The following is a 12,691-nucleotide window of genomic DNA, read 5'->3' on the forward strand; positions in this document are numbered from 1 at the left end:
TCGTGTACGGACATCCTGAATAGGGAGTAGATAAGGCTCTTCGGTCTGAAGGCCTAAAAAGGCTTCGCGGCGCTGTGGGCTTCCATTGATAAAGATAGCAAGGTTCCGAATCTACACATAGAGTGAGAGGTTAGTGATCTTGTTGTAAAAGAGATGAAGGAAGAGTTACCTTGTTCAGAGTATCAACTATCTCTCTGTTTGTGCGCTTAGGATATGTTGAGTATGCACGCTCATCCGACCACTCAATCTCAGTCTCATCATTAATAGGTACTGCCTTTATTTTACCCAGTAATTGATTAAGACTCAGCTGAATCACATAGGCGAGACATGGAATCCGAAAGATCCCTGTGTCACCAATTCCTTGTACCTTGATCTCTTGTTGGATGCTATTGATCATGGTATTGTTATTCGTTGCATTATCTGTCGTGATTGACAATATCCGATCAGTGATCTGGTGTTCCTCAAGAATGTTGAGAACGACGGAACTTAAATTGCTTCCAGTATGTGAACCATGTAGTGGCTCAAATCCAAGAAGGACCTCACGATACTCCCAGTCATTATCAACGAAATAGCCAGTAATTGCCATAAATGCTTAGGAAAAGGGTGATATCCAGCAGTCTAATGCAATTGAGAGTCTGCTTCCCTGTAGTAAATTATCGAGCACGCTCCTTTGTCCTTGTTGAATCTCTAGGTCTAGCCGACGACGAATAGACCGAGCAGAGGGTAATTTAATCTTAGAAGGAGCTAGTTGAATAATATCACAAAGTTGTTGGAACTCAGGACGCTTAAGTATACGGAATAGGAGTCGGGCAATAGTGATGAGCTGGAGAAGATGATGGATAAGAAGATCTTCAGAGAATGACTGTAGCGATCGAGTCTGGGGCTGAATGAGAAGAGTTTTAGTAAATAGTAGTAGATGATTAGGATGATATTCAAACTAACCGATTAGAGTAGTAGCTGATCAATCCCTCGTCTTTGCAGCCCAGGCTTGCAAGTAGTACTTTTAAGATGCGTATTCATTAGGCTTGTTCCCCCGCGGCGTAACTGGGGATAAGTAAGGGTAGTATAGCAGCGCTTGCATATAATCCTTAGCTCGCCAGTCTTTTCGTTTGCAACTTGGTCGAATTCATCCCAAACATTTGATCTTTTCTTATTATCCCAGCCGATCGAAGCTCTAGTATCCTCCTTTACTCCAAACTCGGTCTGTAGCCACCATTCCGTAAATTGTAAACGAGATTGCTCCATCTTAGGATCTGTATCGTACAGTATCCAGATCTGGTGGAACCGAGGGCCAACGCGTTTTAACGAGGATAGTGCTAGCTGTTGAGAATACTGGCGAGGATCCAATAGCGCAACCGAAGTGGCCGTTCGGCAGGTATTGCTAAGGGCAGGTAGATCGTCTGACTGTAGAAAGTCAGCCTCAGAAAACTGATCGGTAAAACTAGATACTTGGGAATAAGCCATAATAAGGAAAGGCCTTAGCAGTAGGGGTCTAGTAGAGAGGAGAAGGAAAACTTACTAGGGGTTCACTTTGGGATGAGAGGGAATGAGTTGCGACCGGGGGAATTAACAGATATCAAAAGCAATTATAGTTTGCTAGTTAATCCTGCAAGCTAATTGGATCCTACTATCCATTGGTGTGGTTTTCTCTTGGTTAACCAATGGATAACCGCTAAAAAACCGCAAGGCAACCGCAAAGACCGCAAACTAACCGCAAACTAACTATATGCTACTTTAACTTATTATTAAAACTCATTATTTACTTCTATTTTCTATAGAGTTATATTCAATTAAAAATCATTAAAAACTAAATTTTAGCGAACTCTATATTATATCTAGGATGAATTATCATTGGAGGTAAATTAGGAGAAATCGATATTCAAATGTCAGTTTACTCAGAATACAGAACAACTCCCTCAGAGGTGTCAGGATATATTTACGCAGTCTCAAAAGTATCCATCCATAACCACACATATACCACTACCCACTTAGCATTCTGGATAAATCTAACACTAATACTCATTTAATATACCTAGTCAGACTTGAATACAATTCGATTTCAAAAACTTTCCAAAGATAATCAATAGTATTAACATAAGCTGCCTGTAAGAACCAAAACATGGTGTAGAAATGCATTATTAGATAGCTGCATAAAGATCACGAGACTACTAGAATAGGGAGGATCTTCGAAAATTATGCATTTACGGTTAACCATTGGTTAACCGCACTGTGGTTTTGGTTAACCGCAAATTTGCGGGTTTGGTTGCGGTTTTCACCTTGCTAACCGCAACCGCAGGTTTTTGGTTTTGGTCTTCAACCTAAGACCGCAACCAAAACCATGCCGCAGTCTAGTACAGACAATATACCCCGAAGAGTTTTTAGTAATCTTTCTTATATTTGATCTTAAATTATGTGTCAACATAAGTGGGTGCATAAGCCCCCAAGAGCTATCGAACTTGACAGAATGCGACGGAACGTACACGTGACGACGATCTTCAACGATTGACATCAATAGATTGCACATGTTATGATATACCCTGGCATGAGGTTATTCCCAAGTGTTGGTGCCTCAGGCTTCCCGGACCTGATAAGCCGGCAGGCTTTCTGTGGAGGCTCGCTGGGGCTTCGTCATCAGTACGTGTACGAACTCCTGCAGGGAACACCCTTAACAGAGGTTACACAAGCCTCGTGTTTCACCCCGCTCCCATTTCCCTACCAAGGATACATCTCCTTCCTGTTTGAGCAATGAGACTGTATATAAATTGACCCATGTTGAAGAGGTTTTACGATCCTCAAGAAACAGTCTTTGACCTTTCTGAACAATTGACTTGGTCCCTTTCTCCTACCTGATTGACAGGCCTCTATCCTGACTTATAGAGTTTATCTTTACAACTGTAGTGTAAAATTATAGGGAAATACCTAGGAAGGCTCAATAGCTTAGCTTAGGAAAGTCAATTGAGATAACTATAGACTTGGATAAAGAGGAACTATGGTCTAACCTTGCAATGAAGTCTTTCGGGAGAGATGTCCCCGGACGATTTTGGGGTTGACTAGTAAATAGGTGCCTGAGGAATAATAATGTTCCGCTGGCCGATTCTAAGGGAGACAAAGATAAGTTATCGTCCTGGTGAATATACCTAACTTCTATCTCGGGTACCTCTCTCTAAGGAAGGAATATAGCTTTTAGATACAGTAGGTTAGTTAGTTGATACTCTGAAACGGAGGAACGGAGTGGAAGGGGTTACTACCCCTAAGGCTACGCGACGCCGACGTTGACACTGCTAAAAACACAGCGAGAGACACCCTAGCAAGGTAGAGTCTAATTTGAAGTTCTAAGAAATAGGGAGGTTATTCTTAGTATCGTCGCTTATCCGTGTTAATGTTGTTTACGGTATAAGTAGACCGTTCTCATCTCTTGCCCTTTCCTCTACCGTTTAATACTATCGGACTTAACTAAGCAACTACTATATAAAATGAACCAACAGCTGCTAAAGACTGTTATAACCCTTGAGTTCCCTTTGCGATATAACGGAGAACTTAATGTCTCTATAGGCGGTCTTGCCTTTCAGGTGCAAGTTATCTAAACAACAGCGACCGATTCATCGCAGGAAGAGCTATTAGCGACGGTAAGCGGTAATCAGAAGAATAGAGAATTAGCTGTTCCTATGAGGAGTACTCTCAAAGAACATAAACGCAAAAAATCACCTCGACAGAGAAGGTTAGCTCGAATTTTGTTAAGAGACGACGAACTTGTGATTAAGCTAAGGGAAGAAAGGGGAATGAAGTGGAAAGAAATCGAAAAATACTTCCCTACAAGATCGATTAGCTTACTTCGAAGGCGATATTACAAGCCGTAACGAAGGCTGGCGTGACACATTGATATATTTTTTGTGGTACTGTAAATACGGAGTTTTGCTTGTTCGCTTTTTAGTCTTAACGGTAATAGCGTTACAATTGATAGACCTAGCTTGCTCTAGAATTAAGATTAAAACGCGTAAAGGGTCAATTTTGGACTTCAAATCACGCTGTGAGTAATGTATACTGGATTTAGAACCTTATAGTAGTGTTCGTGAAGTAGGTTGGGATATTTCTGGCCGGAGACCTAGGGGCTCCTGCGGTGATAGGGACTGTACTCCGTACGGAGCTTTATTTTGCCAGGTAGAAAAATGGACGCTGAGTAGCCAATCAACTCGCAACCCCCCGCTTTTCTATTTTGGCGATTCAAATGCTAATATCCGTTTGAAGAAGGCTCGATCACAGTTTCACCGCCCGCCCCTTATAATCTTTTCTTCTGTTTGATTATACAGTCATTCTCGAAATTGGCTTAACCAGTACACACTCACATTGTCTCTTCCAGCCCCACCGCTAAGACCTTAGCGCAGATCATTCATTGAGCCGGCTGATTTAAAACGAGGGAGCAGTAAAATCGGCTTAGTAAGTTACAGTACCAGCTAACTAACTAACTACGTAATATTACAACACACGTAAGAAAACTCCATGGAAAGTGCTTCATGATCCGATTCCACGGGAGACTTCGCTTTTCCTTCAGTTCAATCAAGAGTTCATTCTCATCGGGCAGGAAACGAGTTGCATGCGCTGATGGCTTTTTGTTGCTGCGCTGCGTGGTGTGAGCTGTTTTCTCTAAGCTTTCCTCGTACGCGGGAGCTTTTGTTGGCTCATGCAGACAAGCAGTTTGCCTATCTTCCTCAAAGATACACGAGTAGATGACCCTTGATAGAAACGTTTGCCGCGTCAGAAAGCCTTTAATGGGAATAGTTTGCATGTCCTGCAAACTTGTGCCGGGACATGGGCTTGCAATTTCATTTGCTGGAGCTGGCGAGGAGAACACGCGATGTGGGCTTTCACGTCGAGCCTGAACGGGTAGGATCTTCGTTGCAGCAGTTCGCCTCAGCCTCTTCGTTAGACGTGGTTACGCGACGATGTCAACACCAGAATCGTTCCCATCTGTTTAGTCATTGTCGTCAGGATCATCGCTATCAACATCGCAGGGGGGTTGAAAATTATGCGAAAGAATTATGCATCAAGAACAGTGAAATTGGGGTCAATGTGATATATCGCTTCTGGGATTTCTCCCGACCCTGTATATTTGCAAATTATTCAAGCAATCTTGTACCACTAAGGGTTTTATGTAGGGGACGACTCTGTGAATAAAATGAGTAGCATTTGCTGATTCTTCATCTAAGGAGTGGAGCCAGTAGAGCGGAGCCGAGCTACATCGGCTCCGTCGCGACTAGGCCTCGACATGGTCCGGTTCCGGTTCCTCAGGTCAGAACCTGGAGTCGGACCATCCGGGTCCCAGGTTCCAACTTGTAGAACTGGAACCGGACCAACAACCCTGCAGGCTCTTCCCAGTTCGCACCTGCAGGAACCTGGAGTGCATAATTTTGCCAAGAAATTTCCTATTTTGGCTGGATAAATTGCTGATTCATTCCTTTTTATTACTGTTATTTATACCTGTTCTGGTTTCGGCATCAACTGGTCTTCGACTGTACCTTGCTAGTACATGAAATTATATGAAATGATCTCGTATGTCAGTTATTTCGGCTAGAAATATAGCTTTACCTTTAGATTCAATCTTACTTTAGTCTTTGTGGGTGGGGAGATAGTATACTAAAGAGATCGTAGTGTAAGATAGTGGAAATATATATTTTGCCTTATGTAGCTCTGTAGAACCGCTTTAAATAATATAGACGCCTAGAATCTCAATTGAACAAGCTAAAAATATGCTCAAATGAACAGGATAGCTCTCAGAAGTAACATTAGCTTTTTAAATTTAAATCGGCCTGCTAATATGAACAATTTTTGTCGTCCAAAGTAGCTAATCTACTTGGCCGTAGTATCTGCTGAAGTCTTCGGTCGGCTGATTTCTGTAGAAATGCTACAACCCTAGGGGCTGCTAGGTTCTCCGGGGCTGCCAGGTTCTACCTAGTTCGACCCGGGAAGAACCTGAGAGAACCTGGCGGTGTAGGTTTTAATAGCCAATTATTACGCGCAGCGGCAGTAGACCTAGTCTATATTGAAATATCTACGCGTTCGTATAGCTAGCGACGACCGCGGTATGCTAACTTTTCTGATAAATCCTTTCCTAGTTATAGGGCTTTCTGTAAGTCTCTTCTGTCTATCTACTCTCCCTTATACCTCTGTTCTCTTATTCATAATGTCACAGAGTTAACTCTCTTAGTTCTCCGATTAGTATCCCTTATCTATCTTCGAGGATACACCTTAAGATAACCTACCTTTCCTTCTATCCGATAGCGTCCAATCCTTCCCCCCTAATGCGTTATACAGCGAGACTTCAGATTATACCACGGATATTGTTTTTTCTCACCCTCGATTAGTATCTCCGCTAGAGATCCTTAAGCGCGTTGGATCTCTAAGAAGGAAGAACTTTGTATTGTGGACGGAGATGGTGAACAATGAATTTATCGAATAGTGGTTGAAAACCGAGTTTGGTAGCTGTATTAACCGCAATCTGTTCGAGGATAAGCGTAGAGCACGAACAGTAGAATGCTGGAAGCATTTTTACTAAGTTGCTGCTATTTCTGATAGGGAACCGAGGGTTATGTGCAAAATATGCGATTATACCCTTTCACACCCCGCAGATAGTCACCGAGGAACGTCTTCTATAAATAAACACTACTAGGGGAGTGTTAATTGTCGGAAAAAGACACCACAGTCAAAGGATATTCGAAGACTTATCCAAAATAGGGTAAGTTAACAAATATATCTACTTGTCCGACTTATAATAATATTAGGTTTACACTAGATATATCTCGCACCCCAAAAGTCTGCCTTTACAAACGATGCCTAGATTGAGAGGATTCTTATCTTCCTCTTAAGCTTACAACTACCGTTCTAGCTTGTTGAACACCCCTAGTTTCGCGCTTTAGTTAAAATAATCCGTCTTGCCCTAAGTATGCCCGAATTACCCACATCGATTACTATCCGTCGTCGGCTATATGTAATCGTTAAAGAACGGCAACAGAGTCTCCTTCAAACGCTACCTAAGGATAGGAAGCTCTCTATTGTATTAGATTGTTGGACCTCACCTTTCCGCTAGGCCTTTATGGCAGTTACTGGGTATTTTATTGACCAAGACTGGAACTACCGCGAGATACTGCTTGGCTTTGAACCTGTTTATAGTTCGTATACTAGTATAAATCTTGGCGCAGTTCTCTTCCTACTATTGCAGAAGCATAGAGTTGAGGATAGGGTATTAACTATTACTACTGATAACGCGTCTAATAACTCAACGCTGGTAGAGAGCCTTAAGGGATCTATTTAGGGGCTTGAGCTACCAAGCAATATACCTGTTATCCGTATGCTATGTATTGCACACGTTATTCAGCTTAGTCTGAAAGAGCTTCTTGGCTAGATAGACGCTAATCCGAAGAATGAGCGGGAAGAGATGGATTTTACTAGTGGAACTGTATCCTCTCGCCGAGAGAATTATAAGATCATCTATACGCTAAATAAGGTACGGTTACCTCTTACTTATCTTTCTAACCTTACTAATAGTCTTCTATCCACTAGATCCGAAAGCTTGCTGTCCACATCAACAAGAGTCCCTAGCGCCGAGAGTATTTCTTAGAGCTCCAGACTAAAGAGCTAAAGCTTGTGCCGATGCAAGATGTTAAAACCCGCTGGAATTTAACCTTTCTGATGCTCCGGCGAGCGAAACGGCTACAGTCAACGTTTAATGAGTTCTGCCGGGTATATAACTAGGTAGATCTTCAACTAAACGAAGAGGAATGGCGTTAAGTCGACTATCTTCTTTTAATCACCTAACCGTTCTTCAGCTTTACCAATGAGGTCTCAAAGAGCAGGGATATCACTATCTACACCGTCTTTGGTATCTATAATGCCCTCTTTGCTTACCTAGAGAAGTCAAAGGGATAGCTAGTGCGAAAGCAGGCTAAGTGGAAGACTGTGATGCTTAGAGCACTTAAATTTGCAAGGAAAAAGCTTTCGCAGTACTATATGGCGACAGACGATATTGGCGATGATCTCTATCCGATTGCTACTATTATGGCACCTCAGAATAAGATTGAATTCTTTCAGAAGCCAGAGTGGGAGCTAGAGTAGGCTCCTCGATACCGTAAGAGTCTCGAGAAGTACCTTATCCTATATGAGAAGCGTTATTTGCAGTCCTAACCTATGCGTGGTAGTGTACCCTCCGCAGCACAGGTCTCTAACCTAGAGTTGATGGTATCAACTGCCTAATCTAGCCAGTCTCAGACGAGCGTTAATGATAAGCTTAGGCGTTACCTGGGTAGTAGTAAGTGGACGTTCTCTCTCGTACTTGTTATATACTAACCTTGCCGATAGGTACTCGTCTGATTAATCCGTGTGTGTTCTGGAAGGATAATCAGAATGAACTTCCTATTCTCGCAAGCCTCGCAAGAGATATCCTTTCTACTCCTGTATCTGGTGCTGGTGTTGAGCGGTTATTTAATTCTGCTCGTGATATCTGTCACTACCGCCGAGGATCTCTAAAGCCCAAAACTATCTAGGATCTTATAATGATGATGTGTACCACTCGCTTTGATATTGAATCGGAGAAGCTGGCCTTTATTGATGAGTATCTATCTATACAAGAGATTCATGCCAGAAAGGAAGAGAATAAGGCTTAGAAAAAGAAGGAGGAGGTGTTCGATCTGATTAGTGATAATGAGGAGGAGGAGGAGGAGGAGGAAGAGGACTACACTGATACAATATCTGAGCCGAATCAGGTAGCCGATGAGAGTGTCCTTGGTAAAAGACTAAGAATCGAACCAACAGCAACAGCTCTACCTAGTACCCAGGCGCCGCTTATTCAACAAGACGGGAATAGTGAAGACGAAGAAGATGGGATACCTCTTCCACAGAATAGCTGTACCTAAAGGCGTACATCTGGGCGGGTTCCGAAGCGTATACGAAGAGATGAAGATTTATATGAATATCAAAAGCTATAGAAAAGATAGAACCCCAATTACATGCTATTATATTGCGTTAAAATCTGCCTAATCTGCTTCAATTCTATTTCTTCTTTCCGTGTAGAGATGTAAGACGAATACTTGAAAATACGGACCAAAACTGCATAAAATATGCAGGTCACGGGGCTTCCCTAGTTTGCAGTGTTTGAGGAACCTGCAGGGTCTTCAAGAACCTGCAGGGTCGGTTCCAAGAGCCCAAGTGTAGAATCGCGGTTCTAAAAACCCAGAACCTGAACCGGGTCTTGGCGGTTCTGGAACCGGACCGGACCTGGAGAGTCGCGACTCCTGTCGAGGTCTAGTCGCGACTGATAACCAATGGTGGCTGTGGAAAAGTAACTTTTATGGGTCCTTCTCCTACTTTCGGCAGCAAAGATAAAAAAAGGCGGAACCGATGCTCCTGGCGAGGAAGAAAGTTGCAGTATATAAATTCTTGCATCTCCCTGGGACTGCGGAATTCATTTGAAACTCTTGCTCTTTGCCCAGCTCCCATTTCGCAATATGTTGGCAATGGATAAACCAGCTGTCGTTATTGTGCCAGGCGCGTGGCACAGGCCACAGCACTATCAATATGTCATTAATGGTCTCAAAAACCTGGGCTACGAAGCAGAAGGAGTCGAACTTCCTTCCATCGACTCACATCCACCTCATGCTACCTGGGAGAAAGATGCAGAAGAAGTCCGTCGCGTCATCTTGAAGTATCTAGATGCTGGCAAAGATGTCATTACCCTTGCTCACTCATTTGGTGGTATTGCTATGTCCGAAGCAGTTAAAGGACTCGGAAAAGAAAGTCGAGAGGCGAAAGGGCTGAAAGGCTCAGTCTCCCGGCTCGTCTATATGTGTGCAATGGCTTTGCCGAAAGGCCAAAGCTATGCAGGCCAGATGATACCCACCACCCCCGAAGAGGAGGAGCTGGACAAGCAGCGGAAAGAGATGCAGGAAAAATACGGCGGAATTCATTTTAAGCCGGTAAGATTACCTTTCTTCCTTCGATGTGTGTTTGCTTCCAAGGACCATATTATATTAGAGTGTCCCCGGTCCCTAATATAATTTCTTAGGATGGATCCATGGTGCTTGACAAAGATGTCTGTGGCATGGCTCTGTACAATGGCTGCGATCCTGAAGATGCAGAAAATGCAGTTTCTCTTTTAGGGTCATTTCCGGCGGCTCCATTATCTGTGCCAGTTACGTACACAGCGTATCTTGAGATTCCAAGCACGTACATTGTGTGTCGAAATGACCAGGCTTTGGCAGCCTGCATACAAGAAAGAATGGTGGCACAGGGAAATGGTGCATTGCATGTTGAGCGATGTGACGAAGGCCATTCGCCTTTCTTAAGCAACCCAAACTATGTCGTTCGTTGTGTTCGCAGGGCGGCAGGGGAGAACGTTTAGCTTCTTGTCGTGGAAAAGTGGAGACGTATATTTCAGTGACAAGAGAGTTGTGATGTGGAATACCAAATTGCCTGCGTATTTGTATGTAAAAGTGGGTAACACCTCGACTTCGGTATGATACTCTGAATACTCAGTTACACCGCACGGGGACGGCTCAACCCGGACCCTTTCCTTTCTATACACTTAGATTTCTCTTCTTCAATCAATCACTGTTTTCTGATGATTCTGGTAGTTATCCGTCTTCCCATTCATACTAGTCTATGCACTATTCAGCTCTGTCTTGACATACATAGGGCTTTGGTCTAAACATAAGATCCAAGATTTGGCAGATAAAGTATTGCTCTTCTGTTCTATGCCAGGGATATCCCGATATTAGCCGATCAGAATCCAAATGCGCGAATAACTGCCGTCTTCAATCCCTCGAACCCGACTCGGGTACTCTAATGATGTTGACCATTGGGAGGTTCATTGAATTGAACAAGAATGCCCCTTTGATTAGAGTCCTACGGAAACCCCGTAGAGGATATTTCCAACGGCCAGAATTATCAAATACATCTTTCGTGAGGATATAATCAAAATTTCATTTTAGTTTTCGTCATTCAATTCCAAGGTTCCATCTGCTTGATTGCCTTGGAGAATCTGGCCCAAATAAGGCTGTCGAAGCGCAACGGGACTGTGTGGGTGGGTAAAAAGGCACAGATACCAAGTGATTTCAAACCTGAAGTGAAATAGAAGCTAAACTTAAATAGGAAATAGCGGAGCTGCGCACGCTGAACAACGCAAGTAACCTTAGTAATCAAGTGGGAGGTCGCTATGCTGAACCTTTAGTTACGTACGATGACCTGTAGTCACCGTTGGGTCAACGAGAACAGCCGGTTTCACATCAGCTCCTTGAACTTCGACCCTCGCTAATCTGCGCATCCAAATAAGGGCAATTGAGCTCTTAACAGCTGCGTTGGACATTCCAGCTGCCTGTCTTGGAAAATTCATGTTGTCTGCGGAGCAAATCCGCCCCGAGCCACTATTAGGTATCTGTGCCCTCCATGATATTGCGGCCCACCCACCGCTTCCGCTTATGGGTGCGCCCTAAATCCCCGTCACCCCTAAATCCCCGTCACATTTTTACCATGCGTCTAAAAAAACCATCAAATTAGATAACTAGCCTAAATAAAAAAGATCTCCTCGCTCCAGGGCTACTCTAGCCGATTCGGTAGACCTATCAATATCCTCCTGGGGCCTCTTTGGCATATCCAAACCAGTAGCCTGCTTATACTGCTTCGCAAGCTTCCTCTCCTCCGCAGCAGCCTCTTTCTCCTTTCTAGTCTTGATTGACCGATTCGCATCGCGAACGCTTAGTATACCAGTTTGGCTAAGCGGTTTAACCTGGCGCTTGGTAATTGGGCGCCTCAAGGGCTCCTGAGCGGCCCTAATTCGCGAAACAGTCGCTTCCGCCATCATAAGCCGCTCGTAGATTATCCTGTGGTGATTGTGAAGCATTGCAATATCTCGCTGAACCTTCGGGTCAAAGGTAGCCACCTTCTTTGATATCTTCTTCTGATTCTTCTCTAGCGCTTCAATTGACTTCGGAGGGGTATTCTCCACGCTTGATGATAGTAAATTTGTAGGCTCCGGTGATGGAGTTCGGGGTTCTCCATGAGCGCGAAGATCAGGTGCGTGAAGAGGAGTAAATTCTAGCTGGCTAGCTAGTTTATCTACTATATTTTGGCCGTTGACTGGCCAAATACCACGATCTTTGAAGGATTGCCGAATAATTCGTTGGTTAAATGCCTTCGCTCGTACAGGCCCAATTACCCGTAGAAAATCCGGTTTACCACATGGCTGACCACCCCAGAAAGATAGCTCATTATTCATAAGCCGAAATTGCTGCTTATAGCTCAAAAATGGCTTACCATCAAGTGGCTGACAGAGATGTGTTGAATGAGGTATAAAGCCGAATGGTATAATATCAGCTAACTCGCATATCTCAAGGAATTCGAGGGTAAGATGTGCTCCGTGGCCATCAAAGAGTAGGAAGCGCTTTTCACCCTTTTTTAGACGGTCGGGTGTAGCAGTAGCTGAAATAAAATGATATAGCCATTCAGAAGCAATTTCATCAGAAATCCAGCCATTCGGTGAGGTAGCAGTAAGTGTGTTTAGAGGTAAATCCTCACTATTATGGAACCAGCTCTCCATAAAGACCCCGCCGCTTTTAAAGATAAATAGCGGATCCATTTGCCAGCCGTCAGCAGCAATACATTCGAGTGCAGTGATAGTTTCGCCTCGCTCAGCTTCAGCAAGGTCAGG

General features: G+C 43.7%; 1 protein-coding gene across 1 annotated transcript; it reads left to right on the top strand.

The window, feature by feature from the left end:
- Positions 1-9,494: 9,494 nt before the first annotated feature.
- Positions 9,495-10,387, top strand: N7473_011267 (alpha/beta hydrolase; the record flags this gene model as incomplete). The annotated part of the gene is made up of 2 exons (XM_057157206.1): positions 9,495-9,962; positions 10,052-10,387. The coding sequence occupies 2 exons, from the start codon at positions 9,495-9,497 to the stop codon at positions 10,385-10,387; spliced, it is 804 nt and encodes a 267-aa protein (XP_057003056.1).
- Between the last annotated feature and the right edge of the window lie 2,304 nt (positions 10,388-12,691).

Source organism: Penicillium subrubescens (assembly GCF_028828155.1).
Source record: "Penicillium subrubescens strain IBT 31985 chromosome Unknown utg000010l_segment0_segment0, whole genome shotgun sequence".
In the NCBI taxonomy this organism is placed as follows: domain Eukaryota; kingdom Fungi; phylum Ascomycota; class Eurotiomycetes; order Eurotiales; family Aspergillaceae; genus Penicillium; species Penicillium subrubescens.